Raw genomic sequence first — 24,542 nt, 5'->3', positions numbered from 1 at the left:
CTTTTACTTAGTGGTGTCTTTTGTTGACCATAAGTTTTAATGTGGTCCTATTTTTTTCGTCCTTTCCTTTATCATTTGTACTTTTTGTGTCTTCTGTAACAAATCCTTACCTACCCAGAGTCATATTCTTCTATATTTTCTTCTAAATATTTTAAAGTTTTTTACTTTTCGTGGGTTTTGAGTCCATATGGAATTTATTTTTGAAGGTGTTGTGAGGCTGGGAATCTAGTTTTAAGTTTCTTTTTTGAAATGGGTCATATGTTGTGTCAACATCACTTATTGATTAGCCCCTTCTTTACTCCCAGATTTGTAATGCCTCCTCTGTCGCATGTCAAGTTTTTTGTTGATTTTAGTTGATTTTGTTGAATCATTTATCTCTTCCTGTTCTAAATTTCTTGCTACCTGAATCACTGTCATAAAGCCTTGAACCTAGTGGTAAAAATCTTTCCCCTTACTATACATACACACTTTTCTGGCCTTTCACTCCTGTATGTGAAATTTATAATCATATTGTTAGTTTTTCTCAGTAAAGATTTTATACATTTCTTTGATCAGCTTTATTTCTGGGTATTGTCGTTTTGGTCACATACATATTTTTTATTAAATAAATTTTGGGGTTATAACATATATGCAGAATAGTACATACATTCATTGTAAGTGGTTACAGTTCAGAGAATTCTCACAAAGTGAACACAGCCTTGTACCCATCACCCACATCAAGATATAGAACATCACTCGTACTCTGGAAGCTTCCTGCCCGTCCCTTTCGGTTGTCACCCTTTGAAAGATAACCCATTTTGGGACTTTAGCACTATAGATTAGGTTTTCCCTTTTTGAGCTCACTGTAGCTTCTTTTGTGCCTGGCTTCCTCCGGTAACAATCTGTTTGTGAGATTTGTCTATGTTGTTGCATGTAGTAGTTGTCTCTGCGTTTTTATTTATGGTATCCTAGTGAATGCTTCTACCACAACTTGTGTATGCTTGTCCAGTTGATGGGCATTTGGGCTGCTTCCAGTTTTGAACTGGAAGTAAATAATGCTACTGTGAATGTGCATGTACATGGATTTTGGTGCCCATATATATATACCTTCCTGTTGGTGTACATATACCAAGAGGTGGGATGGTCGAGTCTTTCGAGGATGTGTATATTCCCTTTCAGTACATACAGTTTTCCAGAATGGTTGTGCCAGTTTACACTCCTACCAAAGAGGTTTTAGCTTTCTCTTTGTTCCACGTACTCACGAGTGCTCAGTACACTGTCTTTTTATTTCTAGCCATTCTGATGGGTGTGTGGTTTTATCTCATTGTGGTTTTAATTTGCCATTTCTTGATGGGTGATGATGGCGAGCACCTTTACATCTGTTTTTTGGCTCTTTGTATATCCTCTTTCCAGTCTTTTGCCCATTAAAAAAAAGTCAATTGGTAGGAGTTTCAGTATATTCTAAAGATAAGACTTACGTCATATGTACGTATTGCTGATGTGCTTGCCATTTCAGTCTGTTAGTGGTGTTTTGTTTCAAGTTTTTATTTAAATTTGAGTTACTTAACATATAGTGTAATGTTGGTGTCAGGAGTAGAATTCAGTGATTCATCACTTACATTTAATTGTGTCTTTTGATGAATAGAAGTTCTTAATTTTAAGGTAGTCAATTTATTAATCTTTTCCTTTATGGATAATGCTTTTTTTTTTTTTTTTCAGTTTAAGAAAAATGACCCTACCTTAAGGTCATGAGTGGATCTATTGTGTTATTTTATGGAAGATTTGTTTTTTTAAATTCATATCTTTTTTAAAGATCATTCGTGCTGTTTGGTTGCTGGTGAATAGGAACACTTTTGGTTATTATACACCGATGTGATATCTTGCAACTTTGAACTCTTTTATTAGATCTATTATTTGTATATTCTTTTGAATTTTCCAGGTAATTGTGATACCTGTAAATGATGGTAGCTCTGTTTTTCCCTTTCTATTCCATATACCTTTTCTTCCTCCCCTCTCTTCCTTTCTTCCTCCCTCCCTTCTCTCTTTCTAACTGCATTGGCTAGGAACTCTAATATAATTTGAATAAACGTGACTGATGATAGTAGGCATCCTTATTATATTTCTGACTTGTTAAGGAACACTTCTCATATGTTAACATCAAGAATTATGTTTGCTTTATTTTTCAGTAGTCTCTCTTTTAAACAAATATCTTCTGTCCCTATTTTGTTAAGAATTTTTGTTTTGAATGGGTGTTAAGTTTTTATCAAATGCTCTTAGTGCATTTATTGAGACGATCGTCTTTTTTTTTTTTTTTTTTTTTTACTTTTTTAATCTATTAATGGGGTGACTCAACATCAGTAGCTTTTTCTGATGTTAAACCACTTTTGCATTTTTGGTATGAGCCCTGCTTGCTCCTTTTGATATATAATTTGTATGTACACTGCTTGATACATAATTTGTATGTATGTTGTTGGATTTGGTTTGCTAATATTAATTTAGGATTTTTGAGTCTATACCTTTATGTGAGGCTAGCCTTAATGTAAGTCTCTGATATTGATGGGTATAACTTTCTAGCATTTCTTTGTCCGGTTTTGGTATCAAGACTATATTTATATTAGTCTCATGATGTGAGCTGGGAGTTCATCTTTGTCTTTCTGTCTCTCTCTCAGTGGGATGGTCTGTGTAAGACCAGGATTAATCAGTTCCTTACATGATTGTTAGAACATGCCTATGAAATCACCTGAACCTGGTATTGTGTGTGGACAGGCTTTAAATCATAGATTCAGTTTCTTTAATGATTATGATGCTATTTAGATGTTCTCTTTTTTCTTCAGTTAATTTTAGTAAATTATGTATTTTTAGGAAATTTTTTATTATTTCTACTTTTTCAAAGTTGTTGGCATAAAGTTGTCCATAATAGTCTGTCAAAATTATTAAAATCTCTAATGTTTTGGTAACTGTCTTCTCCTTTTCTTTCTTAATATTAATTGATTTGTCTACTTCCTTTTTTTCCTCAGTTATTCTTGAAAGAAGTTTTTTGGTTTCATAAGCCTTTTAAGAAAGAGATTTTAATTTTGTTGATTTGTCATTTTTGGTTTTATTGATTTCTGCTCTTTATTGTTTATTTTCTCCCCTGTCTTTCTTTTTCTATCCTTTGAACTGGAGAGTTCATTAATTTTCAACCTTTGTTCTTTTCCTATAAGTGTATAAAGCTATAAACTTCTATGTAAATATGTCAGGTGGCTCAAAGAAGTTTTAGATATACAGTATTATTATTATTTTAAAACACTTAAAATTTTCATTATGTGTTTTCCATTAGTTCATGACTCATTTTGAAGTGTTTAAAAATTTTCAAACATGTTTTTTGGAGAGTTAGCTTGATCCCACTGTGATCAGAGACTATGTCCTATATGATGAAGATTCTTTGATATTTATTGAGACTTGTTTTGAGGGATAGAACAAGGTCATTTTGTATACAAGTCCAAATATGCTTGAGAAGAATGTGTATTCTCTTACTGCTGGATGCAAGATTGTGTATATGACCATTAGATTGAGTTGGCTAATTGTATTGATCAAATTTTCTATTTTGTTTTATTTGCTCAATTTATCAGTTATGAAGGAAGGTATTTTGAATGTCTTTGTATGATTGTAGATTCATCAGTTTCTCCTTTTTTTTTTTTTTTTTCAACGTTTTTTATTTATTTTTGGGACAGAGAGAGACAGAGCATGAACGGGGAAGGGGCAGAGAGAGAGGGAGACACAGAATCGGAAACAGGCTCCAGGCTCTGAGCCATCAGCCCAGAGCCTGACGCGGGGCTCGAACTCACGGACCGCGAGATCGTGACCTGGCTGAAGTCGGACGCTTAACCGACTGCGCCACCCAGGCGCCCCTCTCCTTTTAATTCCATTGATCTTGACGTTACATTATGTGGTGTATTTAAGCTCAGAAGGGGAGTATCTTTCTGGTGAATTGTTTCTATTGTCATTATGAAGTGGCCTTCATTTTTTCTAAAAATGCATTTTGTCTTAAAATTTATTTTTAGATGTTGATATAACTATCAGCCTTCTTTTGTTTAATATTTTCCAGGGTTATTTTTCCATTCATGTACATTAAACTTTCTGTAATCTTATGTTTTTGTAAAACCTGTTATGTGTTGTATATGACTAGATTTAAAAATATCTTACTGAGAATCTGTAACTTTTGTTTTTGAAATAGGTGGAGTTTTTTAATGTTTATTTATTTTCGAGAGAGAGAGAGAGAGAAAGCACGTACAAGGTGGGGAAGAGCAGAGAGAGAAGAGGGAGAGAGAGAATCCCAAGCAGGCTCCACACTCAGTGAGAAGCCTGACATGGGAGCTCGATCTCATGACTGTGAGATCGTGACTTGAGCTGAAATCAGGAGTTGGATGCTTAACTGACTGAGCCACTCAGGCATCCTGAGAGTCTCAAACTTTTAAGTCAAATTCTTGGTCTGTGTATATTTATTGTGATTACTGAGTATTTGTATATCTACCATTTTATTTTTTACTTTATCATAGTTTTCTTTGTTTTTCTCCTCCTTTCTATTGAATTAGCCAAATTTTTTTTTTTTTTGTTTTCTCATCTCTGCTAATTTGGAAGTTATACATTTTATTTCTTATTGTTTTGGTAGTTACCCTTAATTTCTTTTTTTTTTAACTTTTTATAGAAATTAAAAGGCACCTATAGAAAAGTGCAGTTATCATAAGAAACAGCTTGGTCATTTTCACAAACTGAAAACACTTGTGTAATCAGCACCTAGATCAAAAACCAGAAATTCCCAGCATGTCAGAAGTACCCTTTATGCTCCCTTCTAGTAACTTACCTCCTCCTACTCCTTATAGGTAACTATATCCTGACTTCTTTTTTTTTTAAATGTTTATTTTTGAGATAGAGACAGAGTGTGAGTGGGGGAGGAGCAGAGAGAGAAGGAGACACAGAATCCAAAGCAGGCTCCAGGCTCCGAGCTGTCAGTACAGAGCCCGACGTGGGGCTCGAACACACAGACTGCCAGATCATGACCTGAGCCGAAATTGGACGCTTACCGACTGAGCGCCCCTGTATTCTGACTTCTAATGGCAGGATTATGTTTGTCTCTATATTCTTATATCTGGCTTCCGTGCTGCACACTCTGTATTCTAGTGTCTAGCCTCTTTGCTCAACGTTATGATTGTGAGATTTATTCTGTGTAGTTGTAGATCTTTCTTTCTCATGACTGTATACTATTTTATTCATATATTCTATCCTCATATTGATGGGCATAACTTAATTTTTTTCTTTTTGTTTTGAGAGAGAGAGAGAGTGTGAGCAGGGGAAGGGCAGAGAGAGAGAGAGAGAGAAGACACAGAATCCGAAGTAGGCTCCAGGCTCTGAGCTGTCAGCACAGAGCCTGACTCGGGGCTCAAACTTAGGAACTATGAGATCATGCCTTGAGCCAAAATCAGACGCTTAACAGACTGAGCCACCCAGGCTCCCACTTAAAAATTTTAACATACATTCTTAGTTTAGAAAATCTAAAATTGAAGATACTGTTTCCATCATTTATAGCTCCTGTTGTGGCTCTTGGAAAGTATACTGTTACTGTAAATTTTGATTCTTTTTAGATAATTTTTCTTTTATCTTGGGCTCTTTTCAAGATCTCTTTGTCCTTAATTTTCTGCATTCACAGGATGTCTAGGTATGAATTTACTTTTAGTATCCTGTTTGGAACTTGTGTTTCTGAATCTGAAGATTGTCATCTTTCATTAGTTCCAAAAATACTAAGCCATTATTCTGTTAACTTAAGGGCAGTAAGGTTTCAAGAACGGTGGTGACACAAGCCAATAAATATTTTTTTAAAAATCACTCTGCTGCTTACTGGTTGGTACTTTGGGGAACACATTTAAATGACTTGTGCTATAGATTTCTCATCTCATCTCATCTCCCTCTACAATGGGAACAGTAATAATATCTGTTCTTCCTACTTCCAAGAGCTGCTTTGATTATCTAATAGAAGAATGTACTTTAAATTGCATTGCAAATTATAATATGCTATACAAATACCACAGGAGTTAGCTCTCTGTAGATGTTTAATAAAATTTGTTGTGAATGAATCTCAATAAATACTTGACTTGTTAGCAAATAAGTGTAGGATAGTAGTAGTACTTAATATTTTTATTCTTTTTTTCCCTTGACCCACCTCCCACGAAGAAATGCAGGAATATTTGTATACTTGTGGGAGTGACCTATATACATAGAATGTAAATGAAAAATCACCATGGTGGCTTAGGCATAAAATAGAATTTTATTCAGCTCCCATTGCTGTTGATTTTTCTGAAATATGAGTCCTTATTATCACCACTGGTGGTATTTAATGTCTGTAACTACTGTTGTTCCTTTTGTCTCTACCAGCTATCAGATACTTTGCATATCCTTGTCTTAGCATTCGTTTTAAAATGAATTAATGTATTTCCTGTGTCTCCAATTAGATTGTATAGAGACAATCTAATGGAAAGTTTGTAGGTTAAAATTAAGCAGATCTGAGACCAAATCTTGGCTATACTATTTCATGATCTGGTGACATTAGGCAAGTCACTTTACCTTTCTCATCTTCTGTTTATTTTTCTAAAAAATAAGGAATTAACTTATTTATGGAGTGCATGCCATGTGGATAGTGCTCTTATAGGTGTTTGAATTACTTAATTTGTATCATAGCAACCTGGCAGTATAGATATTATCTCTGTTTTATAGGGAAGGAACCTGATACTCAGAAGAGCAGAGTAATTGCTCAAAGTCATAAAACTCGTATGCGTGATAGCCAGGATTTTCACCTGGGGTGTTTCATTATAAAGCCTGTACCTTCACTAGTACCTCAGAAAATGATTAGCATTTTCTGGGAATCCAGTGGGTAATAAACGTAGGCTATTTTGTAGGACACTGATGATGTACAGTTTTTTAGCACTTGGCATTTTTCCCTGCATTTCGTAGGCACTTCTTCCCTAATTGTTTATTGTCTCTGTTTCTGCTGCTGTTCTTGTATTCACTGATTGTTGACTTTCTAGCCAAAGGGAAAGGACAGTTCCAAACCAGAGTGAATCTTAATGCTGCCTTGGTTGAGGATATAATCAGCTTGGAAGAGGTGGATGAAGAAATGAAGTCTGTGATAGAAGCACTCAAAGATAATTTCAATAAGACTGTCAATATAAGGACCTCACCAGGTTAGTGACTGAACCAATGTTTTGGAGAAGTGCATAGTGGAAAGATCATGGCTTTGGCAGGGCTGGGTTTCAGTCCTAGCTTTGTTACTTACTAACTGGTGACCATGGGCAGTTAACTTTACTTTTCTGGTCCTCAGTTTCCTTGTCTGATTCCCACCTTATAGCTTTGGGGTGAGTATTAAAGTCAGTGAGGTGACACATGTAATGGTTCGAGCACAGTGCCTGGCTCGTAGTTAATACTACGTTTATTTGTCCATTCAACGATGAACTAAGTATTGTGCTGGTCCACAAGTGGTGAACAAAAGTAGGCATGGTCTCTGCTCCCATGGAATTGCACTCTCAAAAAATGGGATTTTTATTATGATTATACTATATAAGCACTTCTAGGTATTTGGTCTTACAGTAACTGACATTTTTGGTCTGATTTTGCCAATTTGTCCTATTTGGCCATTCTTATCCCTTACTGGGAACCAAGTGGCTGCAGACCTATCCATCTGAGGCATTTCTGTACCTCTGAGCTTGACCAGGAAGATTCCGTTTGGGTTAATAACTTCCTGAAAGTGGCTTTTCTAAGTGGGAAATGTCAGAACTGTCTAAGAGAACTGTTTGCAGATGTGATGGAAGAAGTGAGTTGTCAGCTAATGGTGCAGGCAGGCAGGAAAAATCCAATTGCTGTTAAATTGGCCTTTTGGAAATTGTCATCATCCTAGAGTCAAGCCTGGGACCCCCTCTGAAGGTATCTATAGGAGCTTGGGCTGCTCCCACTCACATCTTGGCTGGGATAGTTCCTACGGAAACTAGGAAATACTTCATGAACTTGTTCTTAAGAAAACCAAATGGAAAATATACAGCTCCATTTATAAACACCAGCAGAAACATACTGAGTTTAGAGACGAGATCCTGTGTGAAATCAGAAGACCATTCCGTCATTTGTCAACCTTTGGACTGGGGCATTTCTGCCTTTGCTGACAGTAGAGCGTGCCATTCAATCTCTCCCAACTGTTTATTTTAAACTTGCTTATTATTTTAGGTATGAAACTGATAAAGTGCTTTGTCTCCCCTGTGCTTTCTGGCCTGTTAACATTCTGCAGCCGAAACCAGAGAGCAGTTTGAGAGGAGCTCAGGGAGAAATGTGATACTTAAAATTAGCCAGCAAGCTCCACTCTTGTTGAACTTAAAAAGATGATGGGCCTGGAAAGGGGTTGGGAGTGTAATTTGTTAAATGTTAACCTCTGTGAAAATGAGGGGCAGGAATGAGGCTGAGGGAGATTCTCGCTGGGGACAGATTGAGGGAAAAGGATTTGATGCATTATGTCGATATGGATTTAGGGAATGGGAACCACCACAATTGCATACTGAAAAGCCCATGTTGCGACTTCTGTGGCAAAGGATCTTATGGCAAATCAGGAAGGCTGAGTTAAGATCCATTTTCAAAAGGCCTCCCGTTGGTATTTCCTCTTTGCCTCCTTCTCTTCAGGGTTATGTTTGTGTAACGTTCTCTCTAGAACTTGGGGCCATGAAGAGACTGGGTGAAACTGAACTTAGCCAGTCTTTTCTGTGCCATATTCTTCCATATCCTCTTTCACTACTATCTGAGCCAGCAGGCACTTTTCCTTTCACACCTCTGTCTGTCTACCAGTAATTTCTATCTCCAAGGTAGTTGATTGCTTTTTTAAAAAATTATTTTTGTAATATGAAATTTATTGTCAGATTGGTTTCCATACAACACCCAGTGCTCATCCCAACAGGTGCCCTCCTCAATGCCCATCACCCCCCCTCCCTCCCACTCCCCACCAACCCTCAGTTTGTTCTCAGTTTTTAAGAGTTTCTTATGGTTTGGCTCCCTCCCTCTCTTAACTTTTTTTTTTTCCTTCCCCTCCCCCATGGTCTTCTGTTGATTGCTTTTAATAGTTGTCTAAGATACAAATTTATCCGTGTATTTGTTCTTGCCCTCTTCCATTCATCCATCCATCTGTACACTGATGTATTCACCAAAACATTATTGAGCACTTATTCCGTGCTGATTGAGTAGGTGCTGTAGATACAGAGAGAAAGGACGTGGTTCCCAGCTTCCAAGAGCCTGGAGCCTAATGTGAAGAGATCAACAAGTAAACCAACATGGATAAAACCAAATAGCAAAGCAGAGTGGTGAAGAACATGGCTGTAGAGTTGTCCAGACCTGGGTTTGAATTTAGGCTCCACTATTAAGAACTGTTGTGACCTCGGGCAAGTCACTGTCTGGTCCTCCGTTTCCTCATCTGTAAAATAGTGGAACTATCTCATAGAGTTGTGATAACGAAAGCAAAAGAAATTATAGAGAGCATTTAGTATGGTGTCTTGTGCATAGGAAGTGTTCAGCAAATCTGGTTATCATCATTATAGAAGGGTGCGTGAGGTCCTAGGGAGCTTGTGAGGGGGTTTGTTATCCAGCCTAGAAGGTCAGATAAGATTTCTGAGATTGGATGCTATTATAGCTGAGTGTTAAAGAATGAGCTGGAGTTATCTGAGCAGAGAAGGACATTCTCAATGGAAAGAACAATATATGCTCAGAATCCTGAGGCAAGAAAGAGCAGACTGTATTAGAGAAATTGTAAGTAGTTTAGCTTGGTTAAAATACAGGAGAAAGTCAAGAAGTAGTAATGGTTAACATTTACTGGGCACTCGTATATGCCAGTTACAAGTGCCTTCCAGAGACTTTCATAACAACCCGATGAGGTAGGTACAATTTGTATGCCCCATTTACAGAGATCAGGAAACAGGTGTCTAAAGGTTTAGGGGATTTGCCTAGGGTCACATAATCAGGAGGGGGCAGAGTTGGTATTTGAACCCAGGTCATTGGTCTTCAGAATTGTGGAGATTTTTACCATTATACCTCCTGGACTTTTCCAGATTGAAGCCAGTGTTGTCAACAACCTCCTCTCCTGTGATGACATTGAATCTGGTTGAATACTTCACATCAGATCTTGGGGTCTTAATAAAGTACTGCACTGCATTATTCTTACAATGGTATGCTGGGACAATTCCCAGTTTGCCTAAGAGGACCCCTCCCCCACTTTTTCTTTGTGTCTCAGAATGAGCCATTTATGATTGGCCACCCTGGTTGACGGTAGGGAAGTCCTAGTTCTGACAACACTTCAGAGCCCTTTCCGGCATGTGACACTGCTGCTCCTGTGACAGCCCCTTGAACAGTCTTGCCACATTGATAAGGGATCACTGAATATTAGTTGAATCTGAATTAGGTAGGGACTTAGATGTGGGGCTGTTAAGGTCTTTCTGAGTTCTAAGACTCTGTGACTTTTCTTTTAGGATCCCTTGATCATATCACTGTGGTAACTGCTGATGGGAAGCTTGCTTTAAACCAGATTGGCCAGATCTCCATGAAGTCTCCACAGCTGATTTTGGTGAATATGGCCAGCTTCCCAGAGGTAAGGTGGCTTTTGCCAAAGGGACCTCTTCGTGATCTCTTTTGGAATGGAGGAGGCTAGGTCAAGTCAGGAAGAAGTAGTCCCTCCAGCTTGGGATGGAACAAGAGAGAAGGCACAATAAAGGGAACTTAATGATAAGGAAAAACTCTCTTCTTGTTTCAAAATTCCTTTTTTGTTAAACTCAAGCACTAAAAGGCCAGGCAAGTAACTTGAATACTGAAACTGGCTCCATCTAAGGAACGTAATAGTGGCGATACAGTGATTGGCGCTTAGCCAAATGGAAGGGGCTGGGGTAAGCGGGAGAGCCTGCACCCGGTCTGAAGGGAGCAGCCTCTGCCCAGCTCCTGCTGATCATTGCCAGGCAGAAGTTAAACCTGGTAATCAGTGTTATCAGACGCTAAGGTTTTTATTTCTAGAATAAGCCAGTAACTCACATTTTTATATAAGATCTTTCCTAAATGTTGGTAACAAATTCACTTTTTTTTTTTTTAAAGACTGTGAGACAAAGTGTATTAATGGGCCAGATTTGGGCTATGGGCCCCCAGTTTGTGACCTTTGCATTAGTATTGGGAGCAGACCTTCAGGAATTCATATTCCTTTCAAACTGGTCCATTGCAGAATTGGACAGAGCACAGAGCCTCCAGGGCTGGAAGGTGGATTGCATTAGATCATCACAGCCTTGAGGCTATGATTTTAAGTCTAGTTGAGGAAGACAAATGGGCTTTTCCTTATTGTTCCAGTGGATTGGGAATTGACCTGGACTGGGAGTCCTGGGGAACCTGGGACCCGGTCCCATCTCTACTGTTTGACCTCCATTTTATCATCTGTTAACATGGGGTGGAGGAATCTGAAGTCTCTTCCTGTTCCGATGGTCTCTATCAATACTTCTCTCCCAAAGACCAAAGTGGAACCTGTTGGATTTGACAAACTGGGTTAGAGACATGAGGAGGGAAATCCCTTGCTGTGAACAAACTGTTTCAAATCAGAAGGCTGCTGTAGCTAATGTGCCAGGCACACTTGTGTGGGGCTGTTCTGTTTTCCATACTGCAGCCAGAGTGGACTTTTAAAAATATATATTGGATTATATCATTCCCATGCTTTAAATTTATCAGTGGCTCTGTAGTCTTTTGGAAAAAAGTTATTTTGGCCTAGAAGGCTTTGCCTTATGGGGGCACCTGGGTGGCTCGGTCGGTTAAGTGTCCAACTTCAGCTCAGGTCATGATCTCACAGTCCGTGAGTTCAAGCCCCACGTCGGGCTCTGGGCTGACAGCTCAGAGCCTGGAACGTGCTTCGGATTCTGTGTCTTCCTCTCTCTCTGCCCCTACCCCGCTCGTGCTCTCTCTTTCTCTCTCTCAAAAATAAATAACATTAAAAAAAAAAAAAAAAAGGCTTTGCCTTCTGATATGGCCCTAGTCTGCCTCTAATCTCTGCAGTCTAATGCCACTGTCATCCCTGTACACCGGTCTAGGCACACTGGCCTTTCAGTTCCTCAAATGCACCATACCTTTGCATCCCTAGGAGTTACGCATATGCTGTTGCCTTTGCTTGGAACACTCTTGCATGTCTAATTGTTACTCCTACTTTGGATCATAGCCTAAATGTCACTTTCTCAGGGACACCTTCCCTAATCTGCTCAATCTCAATTATTCATCCACACTGGCCTCTCTTACATAGCACGTTCTTTTTCTTCATCACACTTCTCGTTAACAGTTACACATTTATTTCCATCTTTATGTTCCGTCTCCTTTCCATTAGATTGTAAGCTTGGAAGGTAGAAATTGTATCTAACTTGTTCCTTGCGTCCAGCACCCCTCACGCTGCCTGGCACACGGGAGCACTCAGTAGATTTTCCTCAAGTGGGTGAATACTTCTCGTTAGATTGATGGAAGGAAGGCACTCTTTCCTGGTGTCACTGAGAAGCAGAGAAATGGATGAAAAGAGAATTGTCAACTCTTTCCCATGCTGGCTCCCTCTAAATGGCTGAGGCCTTCTGCCTTGTTCATCTGATCCCATAGGCACCGTGGGCCAATTTAGGGAATAGCCTCCTAATTACACAGCTTGAAGACCTCATCAGGCAGATTGCTTTTCAGAGCCAGCCACTTCTGTTATTAAATAGCAAATGGCATTCACAGAAGAAGCACCTGATTGGCCACCAGAGCATCTTATGAGGCAGGAGGAGGTATTAACAGCTTAATTTTTTCTTAGGAAGTTGGAGTATATCTTCATTTTTTAACCAAAGTATCTTTGCCATCTTCCTAAGTTGAAATTCTGCGAGTTTTGAAAAGAAAAATCTTCATAATCATCTCAGTAGAGAGGTTCTTTGCAAGGACAGAGTGAGGAAGTGTGACTTACATTGTCTTTTGAATTCCTTTATCTCATCTGGTGCATATATTAAACAAATAGCTCTAACTAAACATTTCCTTCCTCTAGTTTAGAAACTGTCCATAGACTACCCAGGTTCATAGCTTCAAAATGCTGAGCTAATCCCCTCTGTGTTTATGTAATTCCTTTATGTCTCACATGCGGTTGGCTTTCTTTCCAAACCTGAGCATTTCTGTGTCGTGGCGTAGTGACACGATGCAGATTTACATGCATAATCTTTTCAAACGCACTGCAGACAGAACACTGTGTTGCATTTGTTTAACACGTGTCCTGCTTGATGAATGATACACACAGTTGCTGCCTTCCATAAACTTGCCTGCAGCTAGAGTTAATGATGGGAAAGAAAAGAAGGGAGTAAAAAACCACAGCTTGATTTGAACAAGGCAAATGAAAAAAAAAAAAAAAATTCCACAGCCTCCACGATTGCTCTTGTGGAAGGAAGAAAGCTAATGTGTACTGAGTGTCTGCTGTGTTGCCAGGCTTTGCTTTCTCATATTTTGTTTAGTGATCAACACAGGTACTTTCTAAAATGAAGCAGTATTTATTCCATTTTATAGATGAGGCTCAGAGAAGTAAAATATCTTCCCCAGGTTCACACTGTTAGGATAGAGTCAAGATTTGAGCACAGGTCTGACACTAAAGCCTGTGCTTTTGCCATTCCTGCATTAATTCAACAAACTAGGAAACAAAAATAAAACCCCCCACAAATATTTATTGAGTTTCTGTGAGTTATTAGGTTCTCTTTGAGGTGTTGGGAATTTGTCGATGATTAAGACAGACAGGGTTCCTGCCTTCATAGACCTTACATTCTAGGGACTCATTGGGATGTAAAGAAAATGGAGGGCCACTAATTAAAATGGCCCCAGCAAAGTTGACTTGAACCCAGATTGTCAAAGTGCTTGTTCGCCTGTCCAAGAAAATTTTGTCATTTTTATCCTTTAACATAGATTAGCTTAAGAATCACAATAGCAGACATTGCTAATTGGTTATGACACTCTTTCTTGCCTGACCCTAGATGGAGTCTATGAGCTTTCTTGACACAGTACTCCAAGCAGCTCCAACTAGTTGGTCAGTGTTGCTGTTTGAGAATAGCCTATTTGTCCTGAGGTGCTGATTAGCATCCCTTCAGTAAGGGGATACAGCCTGAGATGGAAATGCAATAGAAATACGTGCCTTTTTGTCTGAACAATGAGTTTCAGAAGTCGTTTTGGGAAAATAACTGTAATTCCCTGAGTTTCTGTATCCTACCATATCAAATGAAAATATACATGTTGAGAATATTTTAGAAGAACTGACCTAGAAGCCAGTTCATTAATCCACTCATTCAACATGCATTTACTGAGCACTTTCCATGTACCCAGCACTGTAATTCTACTGGAAGGATATACATATTGAGGGATAGTTCTGCCCAGCTTGGAAGCCGCAGTGGGTGTTCCCATGCCTCTGGGGGAAAGTTGTCTGGAAAGACTGGGGCAGACGGTGAAGGGAGTTGGTGGCGGTGAGATGCTACAGTTGAGTTCTCTGTCATTCAGAAGCTTCAGGAGAGGAGGATTTAGAGACTTGAGATCAGGCCACTTCTTCAAAGTAGAGGTTCTCCCTTTATTGCTAACTTTAGAAATGATTCATTTTATTAAGGAAAATGGCAGTCCTCTTGGCGGAGGAAAATTTCATTTCTTTATCCATCTCTTTTTTTTTTTTTTTTTAATTTTTTTTTTTTTTTTTTACCGTTTATTTATTTTTGAGACAGAGAGAGACAGAGCATGAACAGGTGAGGAGCAGAGAGAGAGGGAGACACAGAATCTGAAACAGGCTCCAGGCTCTGAGCTGTCAGCACAGAGCCCGATGCGGGGCTCGAACTCACGGACCGTGAGATCATGACCTGAGCCGAAGTCGGACGCTTAACCGACCGAGCCACCCAGGCGCCCCATCTTTATCCATCTCTTTTACTTACCTTCACCATTCCCTTTATATACCAGACCAATTCCACATTATTTTTGTCTATTTAAAAAAAGTTAAATTCCACATGCTATGATTACTGAATACATTGGAAGGAAATACAAGGTAACGTCATTGGATGGAGGGTTGAGGCACCTGAGATCTCCTCCCGACTCTGCCGGTAACCAGAAGTATGGTGGGCAAGATCCTCATTCCACCGCCCTTGGCTCTCAGGGAAGACCGGATATGTGTGTAGGGTCCCTGTGTACATAGGAAGGGACTGAACTACATTATGTCAGAGATCCCCGCTAGCTCCAACAGTCTGTGGTGGTCAGGAGTACCGTTTGAAGAATTTACTGTTTGAAGCAATGGTCACACTGTGTTCCATTCTGTGACAGCCTCCCAAAGGGATGATTCTTCTGCATGTGGACTTGCAGTTTGTCTTTTTTGACCTTATGGCAGTACCTTAGGTCCTTGTAGAATTAAGGTCATGTCAAGATGAAATGGATAAGCTTTTTAGGCACTCCCTCAAAAACCAAAACAAAACAGGAGTGCAACAAACCCCATTCATTAAACCACAAAGTCTAGGGAGGAACTCAGGGCCAACAATTGTCCCTGTGAATCCAAGTAAAGTACACCAGCTGTGGCCAAACCTAAAAGTCTTTGAAAATGTTGGAGGCCTTCTTTTCTTGAATTCCACATTGCCGTGCCAATGAAAGTGTCTTCCATCCACACTGCTTTATCTTGTCCTTTAGGATTTCGTAGCAGGTATAGTTACATTGCTTGAGGTGAAGTGAAGCACGTTGGGAAATCCACATACCTTGTGCCGCCTGGCACAGTAGAGAGCAAGGCTGTATCAGAGAAGACCCTGAAGGATGTCACACGGGACAACAGTGCGTCAGCTGACTGATGACATCAGCTCAGCCTTGTTTGCAGGATTTGCGCATTCTTACCTTTATAGAATAAGTTTAGATGATAACGCCCCTTGCCTGGGTGTTACTGTGTGCCAGGCACAGAACAAGATGCATCGTTCGTGTTACCTCATTTACTCCTCCGGGAGATACAGGTACCGTGTGCTCTCAGATTACAACATGGAGACCTCAGGTCGAGATTGTTGCCCAGGGTCACATGGTTGGCAGAGCAAGGATTTGGGCTGAGATCTTTCTGGCTCCAAAGCCCAGGCTTTTGACTGGTGTACCATACTGCCTTTCCTGGAGCACAGACCAGCAGAGACTCACTGCTCAAGCCAAAACACGAGTGAGGTTGGTGTGAGTGTAGATGCGAAGGAGTTAAATTTATTTACTCATTCCAAATCGGCACTGGTATATTTTGAGTGTAAAATGTCAACTGGAATTTTTAATGTATAAAATCTTTCATCTGTCCTTACACCAATCTTTGTACAGACCAGCCCCCCTCCCTTGAGGATTTATTGTGGTTTTGATCTGTGTTGCCTCAAACCGTTGAAATCTTTTCAAAGAAGCAGAGCTGTTTTCTTTTTATTTTTTCCTCCTCTTTGCTTTTCTTCCCTCCCGCAGTACACTGGTACCAGGAGTGGACGTAGTTTGCTATTCAGCTTGATCAAAGCACTCTACACCAATGTAACTTCCTGATCTTACTGGTAACAGAACTAAATGTTTCCATGTTCTGCCAAGATGGGTTGCCAGTTATCGACAGAGGGCTTGCATCTGGTAATAATTATTTACTAATTCTGTTTACCTTTTGATCTGGTTTTCAGTGTACAGCTGCAGCTATCAAGGCTATAAGAGAAAGTGGAATGAATCTGAACCCAGAAGTGGAAGGGACGCTAATTCGGGTGCCCATTCCCAAGTAAGTTTGGTTAAAATTCACGTCTTCTGATGCAGTGGGGCAGTTGTCCTCGGAAGGAAACCAACAGGCCAAGATACTGTTAGGCCCGTAGCATATTTTTTTTTTTTTAATTTTTTTTTTAACGTTTATTTATTTTTGAGACAGAGAGAGACAGAGCATGAACGGGGGAGGGTCAGAGAGAGAGGGAGACACAGAATCCGAAACGGGCTCCAGGCTCTGAGCGGTCAGCACAGAGCCCGACGCGGGGCTCGAACTCACGGACCGCGAGATCACGACCTGAGCCGAAGTCGGACGCTTAACCGACTGAGCCACCCAGGTGCCCCAGGCCCGTAGCATATTTTACCTGTACTCTTACCCTGGCAAACTCCAGCATCCTTTGGGATCCAGTTTACCGATTCAGAAATATTTACTGCATGCCTACTACATGCTAGGGGCTGAAGATGCAGCAGTGAACCTGGCAAAGTCCTTGTCTCCGTTCCAGGCTGGGAACATTCCAGGCTGGGAAGGTGGGACACATAAATAGTAAAGTCATCCCAGATAGTGAAATGCTGTGGGGAAAGTAATGGCGGTGGGACCCCATAGAGCGACTTGATGAAGGTGATGGTAGAGGGACAACTTAGCCTGGCAGAGCTCCTTAAGGAGGTAACGTTTTTGCTGAACCGAATGGGGAGGAAGAGCCAGGCTGGGGGAGGGGCTTTCCAGGCAGACTGAGCAGCCAGCACAAAAGACCTCGACACTCGTGTCCATTGAAGAGTTATTTTTTACATTAGTCCTTGCTTGTTGAAAAATTTAGGCATTAGAACAGAATATTGTTGATTATATAAATAGAACTTAGGGTTTTGAATGAACAAAAATGTATGTTTATTTTTAAATTAAAAAAGAAATAACAAGACTTTGGCATGTTTGAGAGGCAGAAAGCCAGTGTGCCTGAAAGTCAAGGAGGGAGGGAGAGGGAATGGAAGGTAGGCTTTTCAGGCCATGGTAAGGAGTTTGGGCTTTACTCTAATTGGAATGGGAAGCCACTAGAGGGGCTTAAGCAGAGAAATCTGATCCAATGTTGACTTTTTGGGGGTCTTTTTGGCTGCTGATTAACAAGTGGAATATAGGGGGGCAGAGTAGACACAAAGAATAGTCAGGAGGCAACTGTGAGGGTCCAGGTGAGTTCAAAATCTTTGCAGATTCCAGAGCAGGCACGGTAGTTTCTCCTATAATCTCATTTCTTACTTATCTGTAAGTCCTTCTTCCTACGTGATGCCTCTTGGACAGCAGGTCCCAAGTGAGTGTTGAATTAATTCATTTAGTCATTCAACAAATATTTATTAAACACTAACTGCATGTCAGACACTTTCCTTGTGGTTGAGATACAGGAGTAAACAAAATAAACAAGAAAAAGCTGCTGTCCTCCTGGGCTTACCTTATGGTCGAGTAGGTACAGTAAACAGAAAGGCTGACAAACCCATGATGTAATATCAAGTGAGGATGAGGACTATGAAAAAGAAGAGCAGGGTAAGGGGATAGAGGATTGAGGTTTTTATTGTAGATAGGAAGGTTCAGAAGGAAGTGACGTTTGAGCAGAGACCTAGGTGAAGTGAATGAATGAAGCCTCCAAGTAACTAGAAGGGAAATAGCGTCTTTTTGTGCCACACATCACGTTGTATTTCTTCACACATATTGCCTCACTTCTCACATAGTCCTGTGAAGTACGTTTATTCTGGGTATGGAAATTTAGGCTCAGAGAGGTAAAGTAATATGTCTGAGATCACTCAGCTTATGCTAAAGCTGGGACCCAAGCCTAGCCTTAATTGATTCTAAAGCCTCATGATGTGCTTTAAGAACCAATAAGCACAATAAGCTTATTGTAGCAATAAGAACCAATCCCGACACTGAGAGTCCAGGAACTTTCCCCACTGAACTTTTTTTCTGCTTTAGGACCAGAAAATGGCTGTTTTATTTCATTGTGTTCTCGTATTCTGTAAGTCAGAATTAACACTGTGCTTTGAAATCATGTGAATTGGGAGCAATATAACCTAGTGTTTAAGAACCAAGTAGACCTGGGTTCAAGTCCAGAACCTGTTTGCTTGGTTAGTTCATTAATTTTGCTCAGCCAGTTTTTACAAACGTAAAGGCTCTGTGGCGGAGGCTAGGGATGTACAAACCTGATGTTTGTCTTCATGGAGCTCACAGGCTGTGGCCAGGGCCCTTCTTTATATCATCTGCAGCTTATCCATGGAATATACTATTACCCACAGTTTATGGATGAAAAATTGAAATTCAAAGAAATTAAGGGACTTGCCAAGATCATATGGTCAGTAAGTGGCAGTCAGGATTCGAATCCTATTTCTCTGTTACTAGAGTACGTGCTCTTTATCCTGCACTGTCTTTATAGGTGGGTTGTTCTGGAAAGTGCTATGTGTACTCATGGACAGCAGATGTAAGTAAGACTTGCAAGTGGAATAGATAACAGTCAGCAGGTTTATTTTTTAGTTCTTTTAAAAAAATTTTTTTAATGTTTATTTTTGAGACCGAAAAAGAGACAGAGTGCAAGCAGGGGAGGGGCAGAGAGAGAGGGAGACACAGAATCTAAGGCTCCATGGTCTGGGCTCGGCACAGAGCCCCACATGGGGCTTGAACCCACAAACCACGAGATCATGACCTGAGCTGAAGTCGGACGCTTAGCTGACTGAGCCACCCAGGTGCCCCTATTTTTCAGTTCTTGTTCTTTTGTCTGCAAAATCTTGGAAAAGCCACGTAACCTCCATAAGCCTCAGTTTCCTCATATACCAGATAAAGAGATTGTTCTCAGTGGCCTGCCAGGTCCCTCTGAACTTTAAAATTCTGTAATACTGTGAATTTCTGCTGCTGAATGCTCATTGCTCACTTAGATTCTCCTTAGAGTGGCCTGGTTGTGTATCGTATTCTTCTTTCAAAGACCTAGTTTACATAATGTGCACCTCTGCAGCCCCTCAGGAGTTAACGGTTGCCCTTGTGCATTGTATGTAAGTTTGAAGGATCAGTGTTTTACTTAAATTTCCAAAGACTTGGGGATCTGTTACATTATATTTTACATTATTTTATGTTGGTTAATGGGAGTAATCTAAGAGAAAGTTGACGGACCAAAACCGTCTGCTCCTGCAAACCTCATTTTTTATACACTTACTTCCCTTTGACAAGGTGGTAAGGTCATGAGGCCCCTTACTGAATTATACGTTTGGTAGTTTTCCAGATAAAAAATGAATGATCTGTTCTTCATTATGGAGCCTGTGTCACATGAGAGGATAAAGGTTGATTTAGACGTGAAGAGGACCAAGGTTTTTATTTGGTTTTGGCAGTGACTTCCACATGACTGTGGGCACGTCACCCTAGCAGCTTGCTGCCTGCTAGTTCCTTACTTGGAAAATAAGTGAAATAATACATAATGATAGGTAGAGATTTGGTGGGATTAGTAGAGAAAATAGATTAGGTCGTATGATCTCCTTAGAGGAAAGAAACTATGTAAATATAAGATACTGATATTATTTCAGTAAACTTAATTTTCTAGATATATATAATTCTAGTTGAGAAGGGAAGAAATGAGGAAGGGAACTAATATATTGAGTACCTACTATGTCCCAGGGCCTGTTAGGTACTTGACATAGATGGAGAAAGTGGGAGAGTCTGCTTTTTAAGTGGGAGAGACAATTTTTAAAGTCTGCCTTGGTATCACAGAAGCATGCAGTTGAGTTCATCCACTTTTGTAGCTGTGTGACAATGGCACCTGTCCCCACCTCTCTGAATCTCTGGGAGATTACTTGTAAAGTATTTACAGGGCTGGCTTGTGGTTATTGGGAGATTTCAGTGAGTTAACGTACACAAAGATTTTGCTGTTTGGCCGGCACCCAGTGAATGAATGCTAGCAAATGTTCCTCTCCTCCCTTTCATAGATAGGTCAGAACATAATTCCCTTTTAAGGACGAGGAAACAGATTCAGAGAAGTGAGGCATCGGTTCTGGGTCAGATAGCTGGTAATTGGCAAAGCTGTGAGGAGGAAAATAATACACTAAGCTTACATGAGGTGATTGGGAGGTGAGATTGAACCAGAGGCATACATCCCTAGGATCAGTTTCTGATTACAAGATTTCAAGTTTAGTTCTAGGAAAATGTGCCCTTCCTGATGATCTTGACTCTTCCTCTGCCTAATGATCCGTCTGCAAGTTTTCTGGTCTTAACTCTGGCTGCCCACCGCTAAGTTTTATTTGCAGTTGCAGCAGATCTCAGCTAGTACCTCGCCTTCATTATATTTCTCTGATTCTTTTATTCTTATTTAAATGAGTCTACTGAGTATGTTGACTCTTACTAGAATCTGCCTTTGATCCTTTTGGGAATTAGGGGGAAGATAAATCCTAAATCGACAACATGTCAGACCTGGAGCCGTCTTTCACAGCCTCTGGGAACCCAGCCCCGTGTGGTTGCGTGCGGTTCTTCTCAGTTCGGTACCGCGGAGCCTGAGGCTGGGCTGTGTCTGCCCCCACTGGCAGTGCGTATAGTTTTTGTTTTCTTCTCTGGCCAGCATTCTTTGATTTAGAGAAGCCAGCCTACTGGATAGATTCTTTGGCCATTCCTGTTAATCAGGTGTACTGAAATCATTTCTTCTACTTTCCTTTCCTATCTATGTAGTCAAACTTTGGGTGCTGTTTATCAACCACCTGCTCTGCAGGTGCAGCACCTGAGGGTGCCGTGCTGAATGCTCTGTAGTTTCGTCTTGTTCTCATTACACTCCCATGAGGCCAGGAGACTATTCTTAGCACCCATTTGACTGGGAAGACAACGGAAGCTCATGGAAGGTGAACGCCTGCCGTCATAAAGCTAAGTGGCAGAAGCATGGTTAGAACTCAGGCCTCACTATTGTAACTGCCTGTTGCCTGTTCTCGTCTCCTGGTGGCACATCTCTCTGGAATATCACTCTTTCACTTCTTAATCAGGGACTCTGAAAAGTTTTGAGCAGCAGATCTTTTTGCACCAGGCCAGATTTCTGCCCCTACCCCATTCATATCTTTACTATGCCCCCACACAAACAAGCAAACACACGCACACTCCCTTGCTCATTGTTCTATCAAATCTCAGGGAGAAAACCACACACAGGAGAACGAAGCTGCTTGGTGGAGAGCACTGACTGCATGTCTGCCTTGAAAGAAACCTGTAAGGAATCATGAACTCACTGAAGAGATAAAAGCACGTGTGATTGACTCACTCCCTGCTGAGGCTGCGTTCTTCCTTGATTGTCCTCCTCTTTTGTTATTTTTCATCAATGTCCGCATCGATTTAATTTTAAGTGGAATTAAAGAAAAAATTAAAATACCTCCATCCTGTTCTCCATGGGGAACCACTCTTAGCACCTTGATTTTCTAGATTTTTTTTTTCCTGTGCAGATTCAAACACATGTCTATATCTCCTCCTTTTTCTTGTAATGATAAGGGATTAAATTATACATACTGTTCTGCCCTTGTTTTTTTAACTTAACAATGTGTCATTACTCTCTGATGAGTAAGAGTGAGAATTCTTCCTCACTCTTTAAAGGATGCATAGTGGTTACATTTTACATACAGCATTAACTAGTTCCCAGTTGTTGAATGTCTTTGTTGTTGAAAGTTTTTCTCTTTGACTAACAGTGTCCTAATGATCTTCAAGGTGTACTTCCTGTTCTACTGGGAGTGGGAAGGGAGGGGCGCTGGAATTGGGAAACAAGTGAACAGAACGTGGGGAGCCTTAGTGTTGCTACTGCTGCTTGATTGCCTGAGTGCTTGTTTGCAACAGTGTGCTGCATATTGCTGAGCTTCTTAGAGACGGGGACATTTCAGGGCCAGACAGCAGTCTGCAGCTCCCCCAAGTGACCCCTCCAGGGGTCCTCAGACCCAAACTGCTTTCCTCAGTCTATTGATTTAAATGTTAAACTCATCCCAAAACGCCCTTGTAGAAACATCCAGAATAATGTGTGACCAAATATCTGGGCAGCCTGTGGCCTAGTTAAATTGACACATAAAATTAACCATTGTAGTTTTATAGATCATTTCAAGGATTTTAGCTTTTGCTTGGCAGGGAACGGGAACTCAGTCAATGGAGGGTTTTGAGCTAGGAGTGACATGATCTGAATTAGGTTTTCAAAGGATCGTAATGGTGGCTATTTTGAGAATTCTGCTGTAGGAAGGCAAGGGTGAAGGCAGGGTTCATTTAGGGGCTATTGCAGTAATCCAGGCATGATGATGGCCTGGACTAGCTTAGTAATGTGGACTTGGTAAGAAGTGGTCTGCCTCTGGATTACATTTTAAAGAAAAAGCTGCCAGGATTTGCTAACAGATTAGTTGTGGATTTAGAAAGAAAGGACTAAATATAAATATGCCTCCAAGAGTTTTGGCCTGAGTACCTGGAAGGATGGGATTACTCCTCACTGACAGGGCAGACTGTGGGAGGGCAAATTGGGTGCGAGGGAAGAGCAGGTTTTGTCTGTGTTTATCTTGGGATACTATTAGATACCTACGTGGGGAGGTCAAGTAGGCTGTTTGATCTGTGAGTTTAGAGCTCAGAGGACAGGTGTGGACCAGGGAGAGAAATCTGGGAAGTATGACCCTGTAGAGCAGGCCGTGAAATTAGGTGACTTTTTTTTTTTTTAGGTTTATTTATTTATTTTGAGAAAGACAGAGAGTGCACCCAAGCACGGGAGGGGCACAGAGAGAGAGAGAGAGAGAGAGAGAGAGAGAGAGAATCCCAAGCAGGCTCTGTGCTGTCAGAGCCTGATGCGGAGCTCGATCCACGAACCGTGACATTATGACCTGAGCTGAAATCAAGATTTGGACACTTAACTGACTGAGCTACCCAGGTGCCCTGAGGTGGGATTATTTTAGACAGGAACGTAGATCATGAAGAGAAGGGGTTTGGTGGCTATGGCCTTGATGCTTGACTTTCAAGATTTATGGGTCAAGGCAGTGAGGAGAAACCAGCAAAGGAGACTGAGACTAAGTGGCCAGAAAACCAGGAGGGCGTGGAGTCCAGGAAACCGAGCAAAGTGTTTAAAAAAATTTTTTTTTAATGCTTACTTATTTTTGAGACAGAGAGAGAGACAGAGTGTGAACTGGGGAGGGGCAGAGAGAGAGGGAGACGCAGAATCTGAAGCAGGCTCCAGGCTCTGAGCTGTTAGCACAGAGCCCGACGTGGGACTAGAACTCACGAACCAAGAGATCATGACCTGAGCTGAAGTCAGATGCTTAACCAACTGAGCCACCCAGGCGCCCCAACAGAGCGAAATATTTTAAAGAGGAGGGAGTCATCGGCTATGCTGAACATGGCTGATAAGTCCAGGGAGAGAAGGTCTGAGAATATTCACTGCATTTAAGGACCTGATTTATCCATCACTTAATGTCTTCGTAGAAAGGAAAGCACAAAGGCTTTGGGGTTCAAATCCCTGTTGCGTCACTCTAGCTTTGTCAGCTTGGGTCCTCTGAGAGGCAGATGCCAGGACAGAATCAGCTGTGCAAGAGGTTTATGGGAGGAAATGCCCGCGAGAGAGACTGAGCACAGGTCTACCGCCAGTGAAGAAAGGAAGAGAGGGGGATTGGGTGGGAGAAGACTCACACAGCACCCCTGAGAAAGTCACCTAGGCCGAAGGGGCATTCCTGAGCAGGTTGCCTAGTAAAGGAGTCCCTCTGTCACGTGGTCATTGCCTAGCAGCAGTCTGGTGAATGTGCCCATTGCTCAATTGTTGGAAGCTTCAGCCTCCTTATCTGTAAAATGGGAATGATTTTTATGGTTG

At 40.9% G+C, this 24,542-nt stretch overlaps 1 protein-coding gene across 10 annotated transcripts in view; it reads left to right on the top strand.

Annotated features, from left to right (window-relative positions):
* The window catches only part of MRRF (mitochondrial ribosome recycling factor), a 63,116-nt gene that overhangs the window by 6,480 nt on the left and 32,094 nt on the right, over positions 1 to 24,542 (top strand). For 9 of the 10 annotated variants that reach the window (XM_058694250.1, XM_058694251.1, XM_058694249.1 and 6 more), the window contains exons 3-5: positions 7,038 to 7,193; positions 10,500 to 10,618; positions 16,671 to 16,762. In XM_058694250.1, coding sequence (XP_058550233.1) covers positions 7,038 to 7,193; positions 10,500 to 10,618; positions 16,671 to 16,762 — 367 coding nt within the window. Of the gene's footprint in view, positions 1 to 7,037; positions 7,194 to 10,499; positions 10,619 to 16,670; positions 16,763 to 21,862; positions 22,236 to 24,542 lie in introns of those variants that run through there. The other variant, XM_058694255.1, reaches the window with a different exon arrangement.

This window comes from Neofelis nebulosa, chromosome 12, assembly GCF_028018385.1.
Source record: "Neofelis nebulosa isolate mNeoNeb1 chromosome 12, mNeoNeb1.pri, whole genome shotgun sequence".
Lineage (NCBI taxonomy): Eukaryota > Metazoa > Chordata > Mammalia > Carnivora > Felidae > Neofelis > Neofelis nebulosa.
The sequence above is the reverse complement of the archived record's forward strand: the minus strand, read 5'-3'. Positions and strand labels throughout refer to the sequence as shown.